The sequence below is a fragment of the Hippocampus bargibanti genome, linkage group LG02 (assembly GCF_051943395.1).
Source record: "Hippocampus bargibanti isolate YZ-2025 linkage group LG02, ASM5194339v1, whole genome shotgun sequence".
Taxonomy (NCBI): domain Eukaryota; kingdom Metazoa; phylum Chordata; class Actinopteri; order Syngnathiformes; family Syngnathidae; genus Hippocampus; species Hippocampus bargibanti.
The window spans coordinates 13,560,425-13,582,377 of NC_142735.1; the positions used below are offsets into that span (position 1 = coordinate 13,560,425).

The 21,953-nt window shown below is 42.0% G+C and overlaps 2 protein-coding genes and 1 long non-coding RNA gene across 3 annotated transcripts in view; 1 reads left to right on the top strand and 2 right to left on the bottom strand.

Moving 5' to 3' along the window:
* Positions 1 to 17,623, bottom strand: fmr1 (fragile X messenger ribonucleoprotein 1). Its single transcript, XM_088989484.1, has 15 exons — positions 17,222 to 17,623; positions 10,083 to 10,135; positions 9,874 to 9,967; positions 9,621 to 9,692; positions 8,898 to 9,046; positions 7,877 to 7,970; positions 6,802 to 6,918; positions 6,410 to 6,580; positions 6,148 to 6,226; positions 5,199 to 5,350; positions 4,157 to 4,243; positions 3,812 to 4,037; positions 3,480 to 3,674; positions 3,248 to 3,327; positions 1 to 3,025 (listed from the first exon to the last, which is right to left on the bottom strand). The coding sequence occupies exons 1-15, from the start codon at positions 17,270 to 17,272 to the stop codon at positions 2,831 to 2,833; spliced, it is 1,815 nt and encodes a 604-aa protein (XP_088845610.1). The 5' UTR covers positions 17,273 to 17,623; the 3' UTR covers positions 1 to 2,830.
* Positions 15,398 to 21,953, top strand: part of LOC148901609 (uncharacterized) — a 10,032-nt gene continuing 3,476 nt past the window's right edge. The window contains exon 1 of the long non-coding RNA XR_016114150.1: positions 15,398 to 17,103. This is a non-coding gene — a long non-coding RNA (uncharacterized LOC148901609). The remainder of the gene's footprint in view (positions 17,104 to 21,953) is intronic.
* rab33a (RAB33A, member RAS oncogene family) overlaps positions 20,293 to 21,953 on the bottom strand; it is a 5,857-nt gene continuing 4,196 nt past the window's right edge. Inside the window, exons 3-4 of the mRNA XM_088989486.1 lie at positions 21,211 to 21,291; positions 20,293 to 20,800 (exon numbers count right to left, since the gene is read on the bottom strand). Coding sequence (XP_088845612.1) covers positions 20,576 to 20,800; positions 21,211 to 21,291 — 306 coding nt within the window. The 3' untranslated portion in view covers positions 20,293 to 20,575. The remainder of the gene's footprint in view (positions 20,801 to 21,210; positions 21,292 to 21,953) is intronic.

The window sequence follows — 21,953 nt, forward strand, 5'->3', positions numbered from 1 at the left end:
TGTAAACCAATTTGAAACATACTATCTCAGCCTAACTGATCCTACTACACCTGGGTCTTTAAATGTAAATAATTCAAACGTTTTGAAGCAAATTATTCTCCGGCTTGATCAATGATGACATGGACAATAAGAGGTTAGATACATGCAGTTTCTATTTTGAAACAACCAGAAAAGAAAGTGAAGCAATACATTTTCAGAAATATTTGATTCTGGCTCAAGAACATTTTTTTTAAATGAAGGTGCATTACTCATTACTCTGCATTACTCATCTCAAATGATAAATCAAGAACGACATTTAAGAATGAAATGCTTTATGTACAGATTACCACTAAATGGAGAAGCTTACATTCAGTAAACAAAAAAATAATAATACCGAGCTTGTCAAAGGCCAATGAAAAAAGAAAACACAAAAGCAGGTTTGATGCATTTTCCCCAATTTTTGGGGGAAACTTCAAGCCCCTCATTTATTTTAAAAGAAACCTACACCTAAAACACAGAATTGCAAGTCAGTCTAATTTTAGGTCACAGTATAACAAAAGTGGTCAATGGACTGCAGTAAAAGTTTTCTTCCTTGAGACACACGCGACAGAATATTTAGATACTCATCATTTCATGTGAAACTTATGTTATCACTCGTTTTGGACCTCTGTGGCAGTTCTATGAACATTCACTATCAATGCGACTCAACCTTGCGAGGGAGCAAAATATTTTTACAGCAAGTTTATTAACAAGAGATCTAGTATTTAACTGATATCAAACAGCGACAAACAAACGAAAATAGGGATAAGTGCACATTTGAAACAGTACAAATTATGATATCATTATTTACAATATGCCACCCTATCTCCTTTTTTGATAACACAAGACAACTTAATTCAGTTGCTGCTTTATGGAAAGTAAAGAGATCATTTGAATTTAAACCACGTGGTTTATGTATTGCAAAACAAGCTAACTGTAAAAATGCAGCATGACTGCAGTATGGAAGCCAAAGATTAGTGAAAAAGAGTCACATTAGATTCATACTTGTGTAAAAGCGAGCACAATGGAAATACTGGCCTCAGAAATTAAATTGTGAGCACGAGACACGGTGTCTAGAGCGTGGCACAGAAAAGTGTGATGCACAGGCCGAAAAACTAGGAGAGGCGGGGATACAAATCAGTCTGGGGCTCCAAAAAAGTGTGATGCGTGGGCCTAAACAGTTGGGGGGGGGATTACAAAATCGGAGTGAGGCTCCTAAAAGGGTTGAGAGAGATGGAAACAATGCTTAAAACGCTTCAGAGGGTCTGCTGATTTGATCAACAATATACGGACGAGCCTGTCATTCTGTCTTAAATCAATTGAGGTATGATATTTGTATTTTTTATGCAGGCAGTGAATCTCAGCTTGATTCTTCAAAACACACCAAGAATGAAACTGTAGGCTGCACGATGCCAGAAGTGATATGTACAGCATATCACAACAACAGAGCGACTAACAGGAATGTCAGCAGTCAACACGCCAGAGAAGCAGCCGTACATTACAGCAACCACATTCTGCCTTTCGATCAGTGGTTCTTAATCTTGGTGGAGGCAGCGAACCCCACCACTTTCACATGCTCATTCACTGAACCCTTCTTTCAATGATTGACCACGAGCTACAGACGAGACTGAGGGGTGGATCTCTGCGGCGGAGCATCCACCGAACCCCTGAAACTGACTCGATCGAACCCACTTTAAGAACCACTGCTTTAGATCTTACTGCAAAAACGATGGTCCAGAACTACAACCGTATCTCATATGTTTAACTTGCGACAGATAAACTGTCAAGAATGTCTTTTTCTGGAACTCAACAAAGGCTTTATCGATTCAGACATGAGTTGACTCAACCGTGATGATTTGTCTGATCAGCTTGAGCAGAGAACAATCTTTTGGTGAGGTTTCATGCTTACCATGCCGACTGGGATGTTCAAGTGTCCCCGGTTCAAGGAGCAAAGACATTTCCCCTTATGAGTTGTAAATTAAAGAGCAGCTTGGAGAGGTCTGCGTGCGTGTTGTCCAAGATCAGCTAGACAACTGCCACCTCACATGTATATTTGTCTTAAAAGCACTGAGCCATGGACAAATTGGCTGCAGGGATGTCAGACTGAATATGGGTGACATTCTGGTAGTGTGAGCGTTTATTGTTTATTATTTATGTATTGTTATGTATAAGAAAAAAAAAGACTTGATTGGGTTGATGGTTTACGTCAGGTGTTGCCCACACATGACACGTAGCCCAAGCCTGTGACTTTGCACACTTACAAGTTCTTGGGTGATGGAGGACTGGTTGTCCACATTATGTCCAAACTAAAGGGTCAAAGGAGCAGTCTCAGAACACATTATGAGCTAAGTCTAAAGTCTAGTTTGAAACTTCACGGGACAATGAACGAAAAGGCATCCACGTTGCTTCATTAGCTAATGGAGAAAAGTGATGAATGTAATTGAACTTCAGATAAATTTTGACATGAGAGTATGACGGTTGGTGGACAAAGAGGCTGCTTTTACATCAAGAAGCTTCATTGCTATCTCACTGTAGGAGGAATACATCCATTCAGTCACAAACCAGCTCGCTGCACTACACTCAGCAGTACACAAATGCAGCACAACAGGGAGCGGTCGTCACTACATTTACAGTACTTTCTACTGACTTCCATGGTGATGGAGGCTGCTCCTGTCTAATCTTGCAATTGACAAAAAGGGAAAGAAAGACGGCGAGACAAATAACTGTGGATGATTAAAGAGCGGTTGTTTGCGTATGTGTGTGAAGAGTGTGGCTTCATTTCTGGATGTGAGAAGGTCCTCCAGTAATGCATCTACGACACTCCGTTCACCAGAGGGGGAGCGTCCTGCTTCTCCTTCTTTGTTCCTCTGTCCCTAATGGGCCGCTGCTGATGGCGTAGTGAGCCTTCGCCACCAGAACTGTGGCCACCCTGTGATGAATGCCCTCCCCCGCCTCTCCCTCCAGAGGAATGCTGCACACTACGTTCGTTGTTGCCATCCACACGAATCTGTAGGGTGACAAAAAAATATTGCGTCAGACTCAGACACACACACACACACACACACACACACACACACACACACACACACACACACACACACACACACACACACACACACACACACACACACACACACACACGTTAACTACTCGACAAATACACACACACACAGACACACACATATAAAATGCAATCATACACATACGCCATATGTAATTGGGACATTACCTGCAAGGTATCTTCCTGTCCCCGTGTCTTGGGCTCTCTGATATGACGAGGCCGCGGATCACTCCACTGTACATCGTCACCTGAATGGGAGAATTTTTTTCTAATCTGTGGCACAGCTATACCACAATCACAACAGCTGCACGTCGGCCCAATTCGGATTAAATCTCAGAGGACCGATGAAAGGTAAGTTAAAATGCTTAATTCCTATATAATAAAAATAATAAACCATTACCTTTAAATGCTCCTCTTCCTCTTCCACCTCGCCCTCGAAGTCCTGCCCCGGCAGGTCTCCTCCTCCCGTCAGTTCGTCTTGGCAATGTCCCACCTCCTGTCATTAGCTCTTCTGTGGGAGCCAGCGACCAATCACTGAGCTCGTCTCTGTGGTCTGACTCAGTTTCGGAAGCGTTGGACGCCTCTGAGTTGGTGCCTAGTGTGGCAATGCAAAAGGTCATTCAAACTGACCTTAGATTAATTTGCTTTAATGTGTGAATGCCAAGTTTCTAATAAAGTACAATATCACTGAACTATTAAAAAATACAGACGCAAGTGGCAATGGAACAGCACCTGAGGCAAAAGCAGCACCACCTCCTCTTCGCCCTCGACCACCTCGTACTCCTCCTCCATAGGGTTTCCCTCCTCCCGTCCCTCTGCCAAGGCCCGTGCCATTATCAAAAACATAGCTTTTGTCTTTAAGATTTCGTGGGCCCGTCCCTCCGACACCACCTCCGCCTCCTATCTGTCTCAGCTGCTCATCAATCTGAAGGCGCTCCAGACGAAGTTGGTCCACCTCCTGGATTTATTAAGAGAAATACTTTTAAGATACAACATTATATTTTCACAAAGATACGATTGCCAGGGTGTCATCTCATAAGATTGGTGTATGGTATCACACACAGTTTTCTTGTGTACCTTAAGGTAGTTGAGGTGATAATCCAGCAGTACCGTTGCATTCGAGATGCTTTCCTTCGTCCCAACAAATACAAAGGGCACCATTCCCTACAGCAAAGTTTGGCAAAAGAGAAATATCCGACATTAGGACTCTTTGCATTAATGCGGGCTACATTGGAAAAGGGTCATCTCTAATGAACTGAATACTGGCAGTTTATATTGCAAAAAAGAAATAAATCTAACAACTAAAACAGTGTCACTCGTAAATTTAGACCATTTTGGCCTTTTGGAACACCCACATTTAGGTACAGTTTTTCCACAATATTACCTGATATAAAGCCGTGATAATGCTTGAAAACAAATCTTTAAATTCTCTTGAAACTCAAAATATCAAAATTAATGAGAAGCAATGCGTGGTTCTTTATTCCGTGGAAGAAAGCAATGTAGGGTAATGTGTGCCGATTATTTTCCTTCCTAACACATCATTCGGGAAGGAATACTTCTTGCTTTGTGTCTAGGACTCATGGGAAATGTAATCCTAATAGCCTATTGTTGTAGTTGCAGTACATCTAAACGTAGATGGAAACAGAGTTTTTTTTAACCGCCTCATTGCTAATGTTGCAACTTAAAACGTGGTGCAGGACCAGCATGAGGTAAAAGACACACCAACCATCCAATAGCTACAGGGACCGAGCATGGTGAGTGCATTGAGTTGTTTCCAGCTGTTGAACTGTCAAGAATGATATCATTTAGCGAGAGCCAAAGTTCTAACAATGGCTGGTCATCAGATTGACTAGTGATGTTTAAACAATATTTTAATTTGCAGAATGATCCCCTTCTCCTGTAAACTTAACACTGTGTCGTTGCATGCATTGGACTATTTTTTTGCAAAGGTAAACGGTTTAAAAATCAAAAAGTTGATTTGTCTAAAGTGATTTGTAGGTTACATTAAGTATATACCCTGTAGTTTTCTGAATGACAAAGCTATAAATTTAATGTAAACAATAACTTCATCACCTTTTCTTAAAACATTCCACACATTGGACATTTTTTTCTGACTCACATCATCCGTTGTTAATGCTGATGCTCCTCCCGCCACTGATGATGATGTCACTGAAGGCTTTTTGTCATTTTCTGGTTCAATGCGGACCCGCACCACACCAGACTTATCAACCACTTCTTGGATTAGTTTACCACTCTTGCCAATCACTTTGCCTAAAGAGAAAAAGGTGAGTCATAATCACAACAGACTGACTGCATACATATACATCTCAGTAAATAAGAACATTCTTGATGATTTAAGCCATTCCAATTATCCACACTTCTTAAGCACTAACGTTTTGTGGCATGCCTTACTAGTGTAGGGTGCCAATGGCTATCTTTAGGACAACAGTCAAGTTCACAGTATTCAGTCATTGTGGAGACTAATGTACCAAACTACACACCATCAGTAAATTCAACGTTTTCCACATATATTTTTTTAACAGTCAAACAAAACAGTCAACCCCCAAATATCTGTGATTTGGAATTTTCAAATTCACTCATTTGCAAATTTTTCAACCTATTCTGTTATTTGCTCAAAAATTAATCTATTTGCTTTTTTTAAATCAATTGACAGCCATATAGAAATACCTGCACAAATGTGAATGTGTGGGTGCTTAATTGTGAATATGAATGGTCCACTGCATCTTTAAGTGAGCTTGAAGCTTTTAAGACATAGCTACAGAGTTGCAACGATCCTGTGGCATTGGTAGGGAATTGTGACCCTTTTTATTGGATTTTCGCTGGTGTGCCAGAGGTTGGTCTCCAACAGCTGTGGTTCAGTCACTATTAAAATTTGGTAAAACAACAATACGACTTGTTAAGCAGTTGTTTTTAGAGTCCTGCACTTGCTCCTGGCCCATGATTAACTACTAAACAACAAACAAATGAATAAAATAAAAATGTGGTGTGCACTACCTGTTGGAATTGTCACAACAGAGTTTATCCTATTGTTGGAGTGAATTTCTCACCTACTAAATTCCGGGGAACTTTGATGACATCTTCAGAGAACTCCAGGAAACTCCGAGCAATACGGACAGCTTCCTGGTCCTTAAATACCAAAACAAACATTTGAGTTTTTTTATGGTATTGTAAAACTTGTCTGTGATTGTTTGGTTTCTGTATGTCACATTAAAAGACTTGGTATTTATTAAATGTAATGTGATCACTAATTAAAAGGATACATGTACCCATGTATCACTCGGTCAACAAAAACAGTTACGACTGTCATACCTCTCCATAAATATGGAAGGTGCATGTCTCTTCATCCAGGTCTATATTAGTGACTCCGGGGACTTTCCGGGCCTGCTGAATGTTGGCCCCGTGTGTACCGATGGCGAGCCCCATTAAATCATCACGTACTACAAATTGTTCATGGAACCGTGATGCCAGCTGTCGGGAACTCTGGAAGCAACACAATAACAGGTCTGACTTGTAGTTGTTATGGGCAAGAAGGATGCGGGTAATGTTCGAACACAAAAGGTTTTGGCTCCGTTTTAATGTATGGGTGTGTGTGTGTGTGTGTGTGTGTGTGTGTGTGTGTGTGTGTGTGTGTGTGTGTGTGTGTGTGTGTGTGTGTGTGTGTGTGTGTGTGTGTGCGCGTGCGTTTATGTGTGAATCTGTACCTCCAGTTGTCTGCTGGCCTCTTCATTCCTCAGCATGAGAGAGTGTTTGGTGCGCAGGCTCCTGAAGTGCATGTCACTCATCATGTTAGCCCGCTTCGATGTGACCTCATTCACTGACTGTTAAAACAAATCAAAGCTTGAAATATGAGTAGATGCAGGTATAAGTTGAATGTTTTATAAAGTGAAATACAGGTAAAACATTTTGGACTATTGGTGTACATGTTGGTTGCTCGTCTGTGTAAGCTCTCAGTCGTACAGGAGTGGTCCATCGATGAGAAGGTTTCTTCAGCCGTCATCAGTACTTTTTTGAAGGTGTTGGACGTTTCGCCTCCTATCCAAGAGGCTTCGTCAGCAAACTAAAGTCTTACTGGTTGTATCGGCCCTATTTATATATCCCTAATGTCACATGACGGCGCCGGACACAGCTATGATAGGTCCCTACTCTCAGGTTGGGGGGAGCAGAGGACCACTCCCTGTGGCCCCACTGATTATTCCTACATTCTTGACTAATGACTGGCCTGTTTGCCCCCCTCCCTCCGGTATCCTCACCACCATCCACCATGCATCACCTCATCAGCATTACGAATGTTGTCTAACCTGTTTTGCCTAAGCAGGCTATTGTATGAACGATCCAAATTGAACCTCAGCCCACCAGACCGGTTTATGAAGGATTTTGTTGTTTTATGAGAATCGCTTCTTTTACTCCCCTTTCAAACCATCTATGTTCTTTCGCTAATATTTTAACCTAATTGTCGTCAAATGAGTGGTTGCTTTTAGGTGCAAATGTACTGCCGATTGAGGCCCACTCGTATTATCCCTGCGATGTTGATAAAGTCTTTTTTTGAGAATTTGTTGAGTCTCCCCAATGTACTCCTTACAATTTTCATGCTTACAATGTATTGAATAAACTACATTACTTTGTTTTTCATTTGCCATTTTGTATCTTGAGAATGTTTGGTTTCATTCCCTATTCTTTCTGACATTTGTTGAAACCTTCTCATCGATGTTGGTTGCTCTTACACAAATATAAAACAATATTTATTCTATGCACACATTTCAAAAAAGCATTACGAACCAAGATCACCAGCTGCTTCTTCTCAGAGTCGTACGTGACACTGAATGCTCCCACAGCCTTTTTGAAATCTTTGTGTGCTGATTCCTTTGAGCACCTGATAACATGGAGTCAACATTCATGTCATTAAACTGGCACCATTTAAAAGTGTGTGTGCATGTGTGTGTGTGTGCGCGCGCGTGCATGTAAGAAATTGTGTGGGTGACAATTTCAAATATGTTTCAAATATATTTCAAATATGTATAATAATAATAATAATAATAATAATAATAAATTCAACGTATAAGCAAGCACCTTTCAAAACTAAAGGAAAATCTACAAGGCCTTAAAAAACATTTGGCTCTTTCATGATTTCAGTTTCTTTCTTGTAGTTGCAGCTTCTAAATAAATGTTTTTTTTTAGCACCAGGTGCACATTCTGGTGTGTTGCTGGTTTTTCTCCTACTACATAAGCCAACAAATTGAGGGCAGAAACTGATAGCTACACATCGAAATGCAGGGTTTTTAGAATGCTAATTTTCATGAAATTCTTCATGAAATGGACATTGTAGTTAAAAAACACCTTTAGAAAAATTACACAACGTCGAAACAGAAAGCAAAATGATTTCATGATCTCGCCATTATTTGAAATATTTGAAATATGCATACTGGAAATGCCCAGCATACAGCATCTGCATCAGCATACATCAGTATTTGCATGCATTTGGCTAGACGCGTGAAGTTGTTTTTGTGCTAAAATGCGCCATACAAGGCACGATGATTCTGAACCCACCATGGATTGAAAGGCACTCGTAAGTACTTTCATAATTCACGAAATCTGTCTTTCAGCATACCTGTGTGTGGCTACTGAAATCTAAGTCATTTTTCAAATGGTATTGGCAGTTAACTCCTGGTTTAACAAGGGGCAACTTATTCCACATATAGCGTGATATGCTTTATCAGAAACAATGAAGCCTGCAAAATGTGCATAATGCATTCTGGTCATGGACAAATAATTTTCAAGGCAATGTATGCAGTAGTCTTACATTTGCCGTAGATCATCAGGGACATCCAGTCCGATCTTGAGGAAGGTAGTTTTGGTGGCTGGTTTGTTGGGATTGATAGGCCGTAACCGCTCCAGCGTCACAATTTCGTTTAATGTCGCGTCACATGCGGCATATTCTATAACGTAAAACTACACACACACAAAAGAAAACAATATATTAACAAGAACTAATTAAGAGAATGACTGAATGTATTAAACATTCGTCAAAAGAATATATTTGAACTACATTTGAATGAAGGTGACAAATGCAAAAAACTTATATGAACCAATCCACGTGAATGCTCACATTGTATAAAGTTAAGGACACACTACTCCACATATTTACATTTGCGATCTTAAAAGATGTAGGAGCTGTGCAGGTCAGTAAAAATAGAAAGTTTGAGATTCTGTTTTTTCTTCCAGCCTGAAAAATTATGTAGCACACACCACTCTGGTTTGTTCTCTTTTGACGTTGTAAATAGCACAAATCACACAGATTATTTGGATTCATTAAAAAAACCACTCCCAAAGTGAAAAAAAAGGTGAAATGTCGCCCAAATGCACATTGTAGACGAACAGAAGTGCTCGGTGTACTTCTCCTGGTCTACCTACCGTGAATAAAAAGATGAGATGCAAGTCCCACCCACTAGACAGCGCCAATGTCATACTGTAAACGGAAAGCTAAGCGGAAATACAGACACAAATTGTTTGGACTTAGCCCTACCTCTCCTTTGACCATGCGAACCTTAGCCAGCCACCAGCCACAGGGCTCCTTGTCATTCGCCCTGGAGTACACCTGCCAAAACCCACACAGTAAACAAGACCCATCATAAACCTGAACAAAATATACATTCAGAAATAAATACATTAATAGATAACCATGTACCATTGGTTAAACTGAAAAATTGAATCATTATTTCATTTTTTTAAATTCCAATTAGATGTTTGGCAAACATTGAATCACAAAAGAATCCTACCTCAACCTCATCACTCTCATTTATCTCTTTACAGAACCCTGTTGGAGGAGGAAATCGCACATCCTGGAATGGGATCTGGCGCTCTGGCTGCCAACTAGTACGGAAGAACACAATTATTTGATCATGAGCTGCACAAATTGCTAATACATACAATATATTGTCCTATTTGACAATGTAATGCAGTTTCTCATTACAGTCACTTGACTCACTTATTTTCAAATGCAACTGTAATGGAGCCTTCATGGACATCCTTCACAAATGCCTAAAAGAAGCAAAATATATTACGGGAAGACATTCAGAAACAAAGAAGGTCTACATTCTGGTGGCAAATAAAAGTCTAACGTATTTTGTGTACCTCCAAACTGATAAAATCTGGACTGTTTGGCACACTCTCAAGTTCTATACACTTTGGATTTGGACATATCAAATTGATCGAAGTAAGACGTCAAGGGGCTGGAGGATACCAGACAAAGGGGCTTCCCTCTAGGTTGCAGAAGTCTGACCAACTGACTACTAGATGAAGAGAGATCCAAGAAATTCCCACATTATTTGAGATAAGCTACAATTATTACATTGACCTTGATCGTTAATTGGCCAATGTCAAGTACCCAAGGTGTAAAAAAATAAAGCAAGGATAGTGCCTTGGCTCATTTTCACGCGCGCGCACACACACGCACACGCACACACACACGCACACAACACAAATTGAACGGTGTGTCAGCTACGTAGGCACCATACCTGCTTCAAAAGAACCCTGACTGTAATGATATTTTCTCCACACCAGGGGTGCCAAACGGTTTGACCGAAGATAATAAAATAATAATACATTTCATGGGTGGCCCGGTAGTCGAGTGGCTAGCACACCGGCTTCACAGTGCAGAGGTCGCCGGTTCGAGTCGCGGTCCGGCCTCCCTGTGTGGAGCCTGCATGTTGTCCCCGGGCCCATGTGGGTTTTCTCCGGGTCTTCCGGTTTCCTCCCACACTCCAAAAACATGCATGGCAGGCAGTTTGACCACTCCAAATTGTCCGTGAGAGTGACTGTTGTACGTCTTTGTGTGCCCTGCGATTGGCTGGCAACCAATTCAGGGTGTCCCCCGCCTAGTGCCCGAAGACAGCTGAGATAGGCTCCAGCACCCCCCGCGACCCTAATGAGGAATAAGAGGTACGGAAAATGGATGGATGAATACATTTCATTTATAAGCGCCTTTCAAAACTCTCAAGGACACTTTACAGTCACATATTTTTTCAGCGCATGAGCAGCGGCAGCCACACGCGCCAGCGTTCACTCAACACCCCTTTTCAAGTAAACGAACACTCACAATCAACCCAATGGGTTGATTGTGAGTGTTTGTTTACGGGAATGCATGCAAGCACGCATGCCCGTGCGCGCTGACGCAGCCTTAGATACTGTGATGACTGTGATATATATTGTTTTATGAAAAAATTGCCTTGTTACAGGTTCGGAGAGATCGCAGCAGAGAAATGACCACAAATAACGACTGTATATATATAAAAATATGTATTTATTGATAAAACACACAACAATTTACAGCATTTCCCGATCATGAGTAATTACGCTAGACACAAACTGTGACCTCTATGCCCCCACGTAAAGACTCCAACATCACGGTTAAGATCCAGAATAGTATACCTTATTGTTGACAGAGGGCGGAGAGCCGGCAAATACACACCGGTAGAGTAATCTGGACTGGAAAACCCAAAGCTGGATACTCGGGCACAGTTCACAGCAGACTCTAACCAATATTGAGGAAAACCCCATCTTATAGACCCACTCTTTGCTAAGACAGGTGGCCAGCCTGTCCACGCAGGAGATAAGTCATTCCTCCTCCTTTTCCTCAGCCCCGGACTAACAAGCAATTTTTGGCAGGCACACAAAGGCGTGTGAGAACCTGCAGTTTCCAAAACCAAAACAAATTTGGTCAGTGTGACCGACCCAGGTGTTTCGACTCAGAAAAACAAAAAGGCAAATACAAAGTGCCTCTTTGCACAACCTACACCTTGGGTCTTGTCTGGTGTGGTATATCCCTGCCTCTATGGCTCTGGTGTTCAGGGCCTGCTCTTGGGCAGCCAGGATGAGTGCCTCTGTGCTGTCCTTTAGGCCAGCCCTCTCTAGCCACTGATAGGACTTCTTGGGATCAGCCACTTCTGCTATGGTTCGGTGGTACATCCCATGTAGGGGCTTTTCCTCCCATGATTGTCCCTCTTCCAGCACCTCATCCTCTGTTCCCCATTGACTGAGACATTCTCTGAGTACATCATCCGTTGGAGCCTTCTCTTTGATGTATTCATGGAGCTTGGATGTTTCATCCTGGACAGTGGCTCTCACAATCACTAGTCGCCGGCCTCCTTCCTTACGGCTTGTGTACAGTCTCAGGGTGCTGGACTTGGGATGGAACCCTCCGTGCATGGTGAGGAGTTTTCGGGTCTTAACATCCGTGGTCTGAATCTCTTCCTTTGGCCACCTTATTATTCCTGCAGGGTATCTGATCACTGGCAGGGCATAGCTGTTTATTGCCCGGGTCTTGTTGCCATTGAGCTGGCTTCTGAGGACTTGCCTCACCCGCTGGAGGTATTTGGTCGTAGCCGCTTTCCTTGTTGCTAGTTCGAGGTTGCCATTGGCCTGTGGTATACCGAGGTACTTGTAGCTGTTTTCAATGTCTGCTATTGTTCCTTCAGGGAGTGAGACCCCTTCAGTGTGGACTCCCTTGCCCCTCTTAGTCACCATCCAACTACATTTCTCCAGCCCGAATGACATTCCGATATCACTGCTGTAGATCCTGGTTGTGTGGATCAGGGAGTCTATGTCCCTTTCGCTCTTAGCTTTATGTCATCCATGTAGAGGAGGTGACTGATCGTAGCTCCATTTCTGAGGCGGTATCCATAGCCTGTCTTGGCGATTATTTGGCTGAGGGGGTTCAGTCCTATGCAGAACAGCAGTGGGGAGAGTGCATCACCTTGGTATATGCCACATTTGATGGACACATGCGTTAGTGGCTTGCCATTGGCTTCAAGTGTGGTTTTCCACATCCTCTTCGAGTTTGCAACAAAGGCTCTCAGGGTCCTGTTGACCTTATACAACTCCAAGCATTCAGTGATCCATGTGTGTGGCATCGAGTCATATGCTTTCTTGTAATCAATCCAGGCTGTGCACAAGTTGGTATGTCGGGACCTGCAATCTTGAGCGACTGTTCTGTCAACCAGCAGCTGATGTTTGGCACCTCTAGTGTCTCTACTAATGCCTTTCTGTGCTTTGCTCATGTGTTGATCCATGTGTCCACTTATCTTAGCCGCAATGATGCCTGACATGAGCTTCCATGTTGTGGAGAGACAGATTATTGGCCGATAGTTGGAAGGAACTGCACCCTTTGAGGAATCCTTCATGATCAGGATTGTTCACCCTTCGGTTAGCCATCCTGGGGGAGTCCCATCCCTCAGCAACTGGTTCATTTGTGCTGCTAGGCGCTCGTGGAGAGCTGTGAGTTTCTTTAGCCAGTAGGTGTGGACCATATCCGGGCCTGGTGACGTCCAGTTTTTCATACCTGAGACTCTTCCTTGTATATCTGCCGCTGTGATGGTAACTGGGTTCTGTTCACAGGGCTGTGCTCCTCTTTCAGAGTCACCAGCCATTGTGCACTGCTGTTATGTGCGACTTCCTTCTCCCATATGCCTTTCCAGTATCTTTCAGTCTTCAGCCTTGGAGGGTCTGCTCTGCTGTTAGAAGCCTGCCACTGAGCGTACACTTTCGCAGGTTGTGTTGCGAACAGCCTGTTTATTCTTCTGGCCTCATTCTCTTTCGTGTACCTCTTTAGGCGACTGGACAAGGCCTGGAGCCTTTGTTTGGCAGTTTCGAGTGCTTCAGGTATGGTTATCTGCATGTACCTCTTCGGTATTGGCCTTTTATTCACACCTCTCTGGATCTCCGTCAATTGACTCACATCTTTCCGAGCCGCCTTGATCTTGGCCTCCAACCGTCTTTTCCATGGTGGGTAATGAATCTCGTTGCTCTCATGGTTGCTCTTGTAGCCAAGCATCTCTAGGATCACTGATGCTGAGGTGTATATCAGCTCATTGGTTTCTGTGATCGTTCCGGTCGGGATCGTTCTCAGTGCTGCATTCACAGTTTCCATGAGACTTTCAGGTGGTACTTCACATAGCCGTTGTAATCGGTGTCTTCGTTGCCCAGTTTTCATTCTTGCCATGATCTTATCTCTCAGGTCAGTTGCTGCCTCGCTCATCATTTCATTCATTGGGGCTGGCTTCCCAATCTCATCATTCATTGGGGCTCAACCAGAGATTGGGATCTCTGGTTGAACCTCTTCCTCTGATGTGGCAGCCTGGGTCCCTTCACCTCGGAATTTGTGTTGTACCTCATCAATCTCAAGTTGTGATAGAAATTGCCGTTTGTGGATATTGGAACACTGAGCTACTAGTTGTTTCATGGTCAACCGTGACTGTGGGTTTCGAAGTAACCATTCAGCCCCCATTCTCCGTATGTAACCCCTCTGACTAGGGTTGCTTGAGTAGTAGCATTCCAACAGAGCCATGTTATCGCATCTCGTCCATCTCCGCTTTGTTCCGGTAGGCCATTTTTCATCAGGGTGCTCTGGTTCCCCAGCACCTGACGCAGACCTTGTTTGGCCGGGCGACGTCTGAGCCGGCATGTCATTCCATTTATTGTGTCTCATCATTGTATGAGGTAGGCATTAGCGTGAAGGGTCTTGCCCAAGGACCCACACTGGATGATGTCATTGTGGTCATTTTCTCTGCCACAAGTGGGATTCGAACCCTCGTCTATATATATATATATATATATATATATATTCTTCTTTTCCTTTCGGCTTTTCCCCTCAGGTGTCGCCACAGCGAATCAATGTCCTCCATCTATCCCGGTTTTGCATCCTCTTCTCGCACACCAGCTACCTTCATGTCCTCTTTGACCACATTCATAAACCTCCTCTTCGGTCTTCCTCTCGGTCTCCTGCCTGGCAGTTCAAGACTCAGCACCCTTCTCCCGATATAGTCACTCTCTCTCCTCTGGACATGTCCAAACCATCTCAGTCTGGCCTCTCTGACTTTCTCTCCAAAGCCTCTAATATGAGTTGTCCCTCTAATGTACTCATTCCTGATCCTATCCAACCTGGTCACTCCCAAAGAAAACCTCAACATCTTCAGCTCTGCTACCTCCAGCTCTGCTTCCTGTCTTTTCTTCAGTGACACAGTCTCCAGTCCAAACATCATGGCTGGTCTGACCACGGTTTTATACACTTTTCCTTTCATCCCTACATGCAAACAGGGTCGGATATATCGATAGTCCCGGTTATATCGATATTTTTTCGGATTCCCTTGAATATCGATATAACGAGACCTTACTGTATATATATATATATATATATATATATATATATATATATATATATATATATATATATATATATATATATATATATATATATATATATATATATCATTCTGTATGTAAGAAAAAAATTGCCAAACAGCGCAGAAAAATAGCACAAATGTTGTTTGTGGTTTATCACCTTGCGCTTTTTCAGTGACTATTAATGGCAACGGGACCAATTCGGTTGAAATATTTTGTTTTGTAAAACTCCCGGAAACTATTTGAGCGACATGGAACCAGGTTACACGCATTTTATAGATAGTGATTATAGGCTTCAATTTCAGACTGCTAATTAGAAAGATGTCTACTAATAATTCCGGTGATGCAGGTCATGCACACACATAGGTTCAAGGTGACCTGCTCTTCTATTTTATAAATATATTTTGGTGAAAATGAAACTAACAATAAACTTAGGGTGCAGTGTACACTAACACAAAAACATAACATTAATAACACGCACTCATAATTTATCAGTCCAGGTACGGTGTCAGATCACACCATCTGTTGTGATTTGAGCCCAAATGGATTGTATGGAGATTACCAAAGACCAGCGACACCCTTTCTTAAAATAAATTATTAAAAATGACAGAATGCAAAACTGTCAGTGGATAAAGCTACACAGCTTTTGGGGACATTTCCTTTTGACAATGTGACAAAAAACGGCAAACACATGAGCTTTATATTAACAGTGGCAAATCTGAAATATGCCAAAAAGAGATGACTGACACTACTGTGAAAGATGGATGAGGCTTTGTCATGATCTGGGAGTATTCTAATGTGGCCTTAGCTGGATTATTTTCAACATCTGTGTGAAAGCACCCTTCAAACTGGAGACAAGTGAAGCAGTTTGTTTCTGAAGAATGGACCAGCATACTTGCTGAGAGGTGCAGAAACCTCATTGAAAGTTAAAACGCGTTTGATTGCAGCGATTGCATCAATAAGATCAGCACCAAAAGACTACCTGCACCATCTACTTAATGATTGTTGAAATCAATGAATGATTAAATGCATTATGTTGAAGCACAATTCCAATTTGAGCAAGGTATTCTTTTCATTGTTTTTTTTTTTTTACTTTTGTCTATTCTACTACTACTACTACTACTTTTGTCATATTCAGATTTTTTATGTGGGCTTTCTTTCATTAACCAAGGTACACCAATAATTATGTGGACGAATTGACAAACACCTCACAAAAGATTTGAAACACGAAACTCTCAGCTGTGAGACTGACGTACAAAGCACGATTTCATCCAATAAAAGTCACCGCGATACCTCATAATAAGGCAGATTAATGTGTTGACCATCATATGCCACCACTGAAAAGACGACATTGATGAACTCTTTCAATAAACCACATGTTAACTTGTACCCTTTGGAATGAATTAATTCCGAACACTCGCGTTACGTTAGCAACGTACCAGGATGGTCGGTCATATTACCATTCAGCAGCTGTGGCCATATTAACCGTTACCACTTTAAACCAAACACCGCAGCATCCCGAGCGATTGTGATAAATGTCAATAAAAGACGGATAACAATAAGCATAATTCATATGAGAACGTTAGCAATGAACGGCCGATCCACGACGAGTGCTTCGCCGATATCACCATACATTCAGTTCAGTAACGCCACATTCAGTTCAGTAACGCCACTGTTTCGATTGACAGTGTTTCAGTACTGCCAGAGTATGATACACCTTAGATATTGTCAGCACAGATCCCGAGTCATCACACTCTTCGCTTTGTTTTCTGCTTTTCTGCTTCTCCGTCCCAGCCGGCGGAGGTTGGAGAAATGCACAGAGGCCAAAACAGGTATCTAAATAAATGCTAGTTCAGCTGGGGAATTGCTCCCAAGCTTACTTGGCGTGTATACATGTCACGTAAGCGTCGCGTGTTGATTTCCACAGAGCGAGAACAAAAAACAGCCTACCTTATAAAATGCTCCGCTTGTTCCCCTCACTTCCACAAGTAATTCATCCATGACGCAAGTTACAATAGCTCGCTAGCCTGCTAGCTAACCACCGTTAGCGATACGAGTAGCTAGCTAGCTGGCTAGCTTGACGCTAGCTAAGGCAGTGTTCTTGCTAGCTAAAATCGGTTGCCAGTAGGATGGAAGACGAGTGGTGCAAATGAATACTTGGAACCGTAACACGATTCCTAGTGCTGCAAGATCGGTAAATCTCTATTTGTTGTATTGCGAGTATTGAAATTTGGATTTCAGATGAATCAAAATCGAAGCATAAAGACCGCAGCGGGCTTTGGTCGTAGTAGGTAGTTAATGTTGTGTGATTAGTGGTCAGGCAGCTAGTGCTGCTTCATCGATGTATGTGACGTTTCCGGTTTCTTCCTCGACTGAGCTCAGGGGCTGCTCACATTGAGGAGAGGCTGGTGCTGCTTTCCTTGGGTTACTCATAAGAACACCTGATCCACCCAGATTTAGATAGATGACAATTCAATGATCTGATTAATTACATCATAAAAACAGTCGAATAATTTGTTTACCCCTCTAAACATTTACTATTTGTTATTTATAATATTGTATTTTGCGAACTTCCACCACCAACCAGGGGAGTCAGCACCGAGGAGAGCGACCCATTTCTCCAAGAAGTAATCAATATTTCTATGAGGTAACTCATCGGCTGGGTTAATTTAAAAAAAAGCTCTGCCCTATTTTACGAGTAGCCTTACTAAAAAGTGTTTGAAAAATTGCTCTTGGAATCCTTCTCAGATTCAATTGTTTGTTTTTTTGTTGCTTTTTTATTCCTTTCAGATAAATCACGGGTTGCACTGATGACCGGCAAATCTCCTGATTTTGACTGAAAAAACAAACATTCAGCCATTACGCATAATTCCCATGTTACTGAACATAAATCTACCAGCGAATTGGAAGTCTGGTGTGAATTGGAACCTTTTGCTTTATGAATCATTGTTAGGTTTCTTATTAGTAGTCAACTGCGTATTTTTTATACAAAATATTTCGTCAAATACTGAGAATGATTTCCCACACTTGGCTGGTGCTCTCTCGTACACCCTGATTCTGCACCATCCAGTTATGGACACTTTGGGCACTGCCAAACTGCCACAAACCCCACACAAGAAGGTCGTGGCGTGGAATGGAAACCATGACCTCTGCACTAAAATGAGTGACATCACAAAATAAGTTATAAAAGGGAACTAGTGGTGAAAAGTGATACAAAATCAGTGTGTAGATATAATCATTCAAACAATAATAATGTAATAAATGCAAGAGAATTAATTAATACATTCATGTTAAATACACGGAAACTGTGTTTCATGGAGAAGATGAACAATGCAGCTTTTATTCAATTTCTTTTTGATAACATGATGACAGTTTTATGATCCCGAAGCAGGACAATGTGTGTTGATATTTTTTATGTACAAGCTTTATTTGAAATTTGCTGTTCTCCCCTGCCTACCAATGTTTGGGTGGAATCACCCTAATTAATATTTCTCATTCAACTTGTAAATTGTGAAAACTGTTGTAGTGGCACCTCTAATACCGGGACACTTTTGGCATTCTTGGCTCGGATGTGTATCCATAGTGCCTTTGAGGATAAATACTGCGTTGCCACCCCAACACGCAATGCTCTCAATAAAGTATCACGTATAATAATCTGGATGAAAGCTAATATTCACAGCCACTAGTAATTCAATTTTGAATATATACAACTCATTATGCTCTAAATTGCTTGTCGCCTCAAGTCAGTCATTTTACAATGCCCAACTACTGTACATAATGTATAAGCACATTAAAAACTGACAGAAAACAAAAATTAAGTCAGGTGGTATCGTTTAGACCAATCCAATCCAATCCAATCCAATCCAAATCCAATCTTGGAGAAATTACTCAAATGGTCATTGATCTGAAGTTTCTCCATATGATCAACATCAATGTGTCCCATGACCCATCGTTTACTGTGGAAGCTCTTTTAATGTCAAGCATATTATGGTACATGTCTGAGGATTGTAAATAGTGATCATCACTCCTGTAACCTGGTCTAGAGTTTTTCAACTGTCTTTGAGGTACAGTAAATGGCAACAATGATACAAATGTAGAGTATTGTACATTAATTTGAGAGATATGGATACATATGGAAGAATGGCTGTGTCTGACTAAAATTCCCATTGCATTTTGGTGTCCTTACATTTATATTAAGGCAAAATGGGAAAAGCCACTGCACCGGGGAAAGAAAGAGATGGATATTAGACTGTACATACAGTATGTATACATTGTGTCAATGGGCATCCCCCCTGGTGTGTTCCACACTTGTCCTGTGTCTTGAGATGTGTGACATTTCCCCTGTATTCATTTGTTCACAGTGATTTGACCAAGGTCATGTTTTCAAAGATCAAAATGACCCAAACCTTGATGCAATCTGTAGTTTCTGTACTCCTGTTGACTGGCTGGTACATCAAACTCAGAGTTGTTAAGGCAAAGGTAATTTGATGAGCATGGGAAATTATGTCTTATCTGATCAAAATGTGTTCAAAGGACTGACAGTTTTGAAGCACACTGCGTTGCGTCTTCAAGCCCCCATTCATCATGTCATGTTTGGAGATGAAACGTCTGTCAATGGTGAACCAGTGATTTGGGGGGAGCCTTTATTTGTACAAATGCATTTCATTAATCATTCTAGATTCGAATGATTTCACAAACAAATAATGATGCTTGATGCATACATTTAGAATGGGAATACTTTATAAATGGATTAGATATTCTATATGGCATTCTATTGTTTGATATGTTACAGCCTCATACTTTTTTCTTCTTCTTTCTCCAGTGCAATGCCCTTTTGTGAGCAGACATAAGCACGTTATTTTGCCCCCACATCTAATAATAATTCTATCTTTCAGCAAATACATTTCCTTTGAACTGTACTATTGACTTCACATCGCGGCACCTGTTTGAGTGCAGGCCACTGCTTTAGCAATACCTTATAAAATACCTTATACAGTTCAACAAAAGTGAAACAACACACACTCATTTCAGAATTTATAATCACTGTAGCACCTCAATGTTTATATTTCCTTTGATACATCATGAGCACATTTTTCTTCTGTCCTTGTGCTGAAGTCCAGGGCTTCTCCGCCTCTTTTGTAAGACATGTTGCTTTCATTGTCAGTCAGAAGCATTATCTTGCTCCTGAACCGATATCAACACATTAAGACTCCTCCATCCTCACTTTCCTCCACCTCAAAGCAATAGCCCGTTATTCTGGTGCAACATATTCTCTCCCATTACTCTGACCAATTGCATTTTTCCTCAACAAAGACAATTACTCTTTGTCTCAGTCTCCTGTGTGAGTCGCACTCTCCCATCTTCCCGTTCCACGTCTCTGTAGAGAAGGGATTTTTGGGCTTTCAGTCGGCAAGCCAGTGACATGAAGATTGAGTCCACATTCTGACTCTCTCGTGGGTCCTTTGCAGATGTTTCGAACAGCAACATGTTGTGGGAGTCTGCATACTTCAGCGCCAGGTTGGACGGCACCTGGAGAAGTGATTATTATGACTCATTAGCTCATTTTCTGTACTCTCTTATTGCTTGTCCTCATTCGGGTCACAGGTGAGCTGCAACATGTCCTGAGTGACTTTGGGTGATAGATGGGGAGACCCTCACCTTAGATGCATGTTTTTTTGCTTTTTTTGTAATGGGGATGGATTTGGAAAAAGATATTGCTTAGTAGTGTATATATTTATATGTTATATGTATATGTTGTTTCTAACGGACAAATATCTGTCTACTCAACTGCTGTTTAATTTGTCATATTGAACAGATTAACACCCCAGAGAGTTGCCATTGAGGTATGAGTGTTGTATGTTGTTAGTCTGGAGACTGCAAACACGTTTTGACTATTCAATTATTTTCATCTTCTGCCGTGAATGCTTAAGTCTACTGACCTGTATTTGGTCCACTAAGTCACACTTGTTCCCCACTAGGACTCGAGGTACTGATGCTGAAACCCGATGACTGTTGCATTCCTGCAGTAAAAGAAATCACTTAATTCCGGAACTGTCATGATCTGGTTGCCGACCGCGCCACCCGTTGGTGGCGCTGTCGGCCCCACCTGCACTTGCACAGGTGCTGGTCGTCCCGATCAGTGGCGGACTGCCACGTTCGGATTGGCGACCAACGGGTAGCGCTGTCAGCCTTGCCTGCTTCCTCGCAGGTGCTGGTCGTTCCCAATCAGTGACAGTTAAAAGGACTCCCGGCACGACCATTCGGTGTCGGGTCATTGTATGCATTGTATGCTGTACATGTGTTTGTTTCACCTGGGCGGACTTTTACTCTTAGTTTTCTTTCTTAGTTTTTCTTTTGATACTTTTGATTTTTTTCTGTTCAGATGATTTTGATGTTTTAGATTTTGTTCCTGCTGACTTTATTTTCATACAATTTGTCAAACATAACCTCCTGCTCCCTCCTGCCTGCTTTTTGGGATCCGCAACCGCCATCACCACCTTGCAAACCGTGACAGAATGACCCGACCAATCATCGAATCCCGCAGGTACAACGGACCGGTCTCATTTCCACCCTGTGCCGGGCAGTGTAACATCGACCACGAGCCATGCGTGGTCGCGTGTTTGTGTGAAATAGGGTCGCACTCACGCCCACGACAGCTGTGCCGCGTCCACACCCACGCCAG

Coding starts and splice junctions, on each gene's coding strand:
- fmr1 (XM_088989484.1), bottom strand. CDS start 17,272: ATGGATGAATTACTTGTGGAAGTGAGGGGAACAAGCGGAGCATTTTAT. Junction 9,968..10,082: donor ACAGTTGCATTTGAAAATAA/GTGAGTCAAGTG, acceptor CTTCCGTACTAG/TTGGCAGCCAGAGCGCCAGA. Junction 3,328..3,479: donor AGGAAGAGGAGCATTTAAAG/GTAATGGTTTAT, acceptor TCTCCCATTCAG/GTGACGATGTACAGTGGAGT.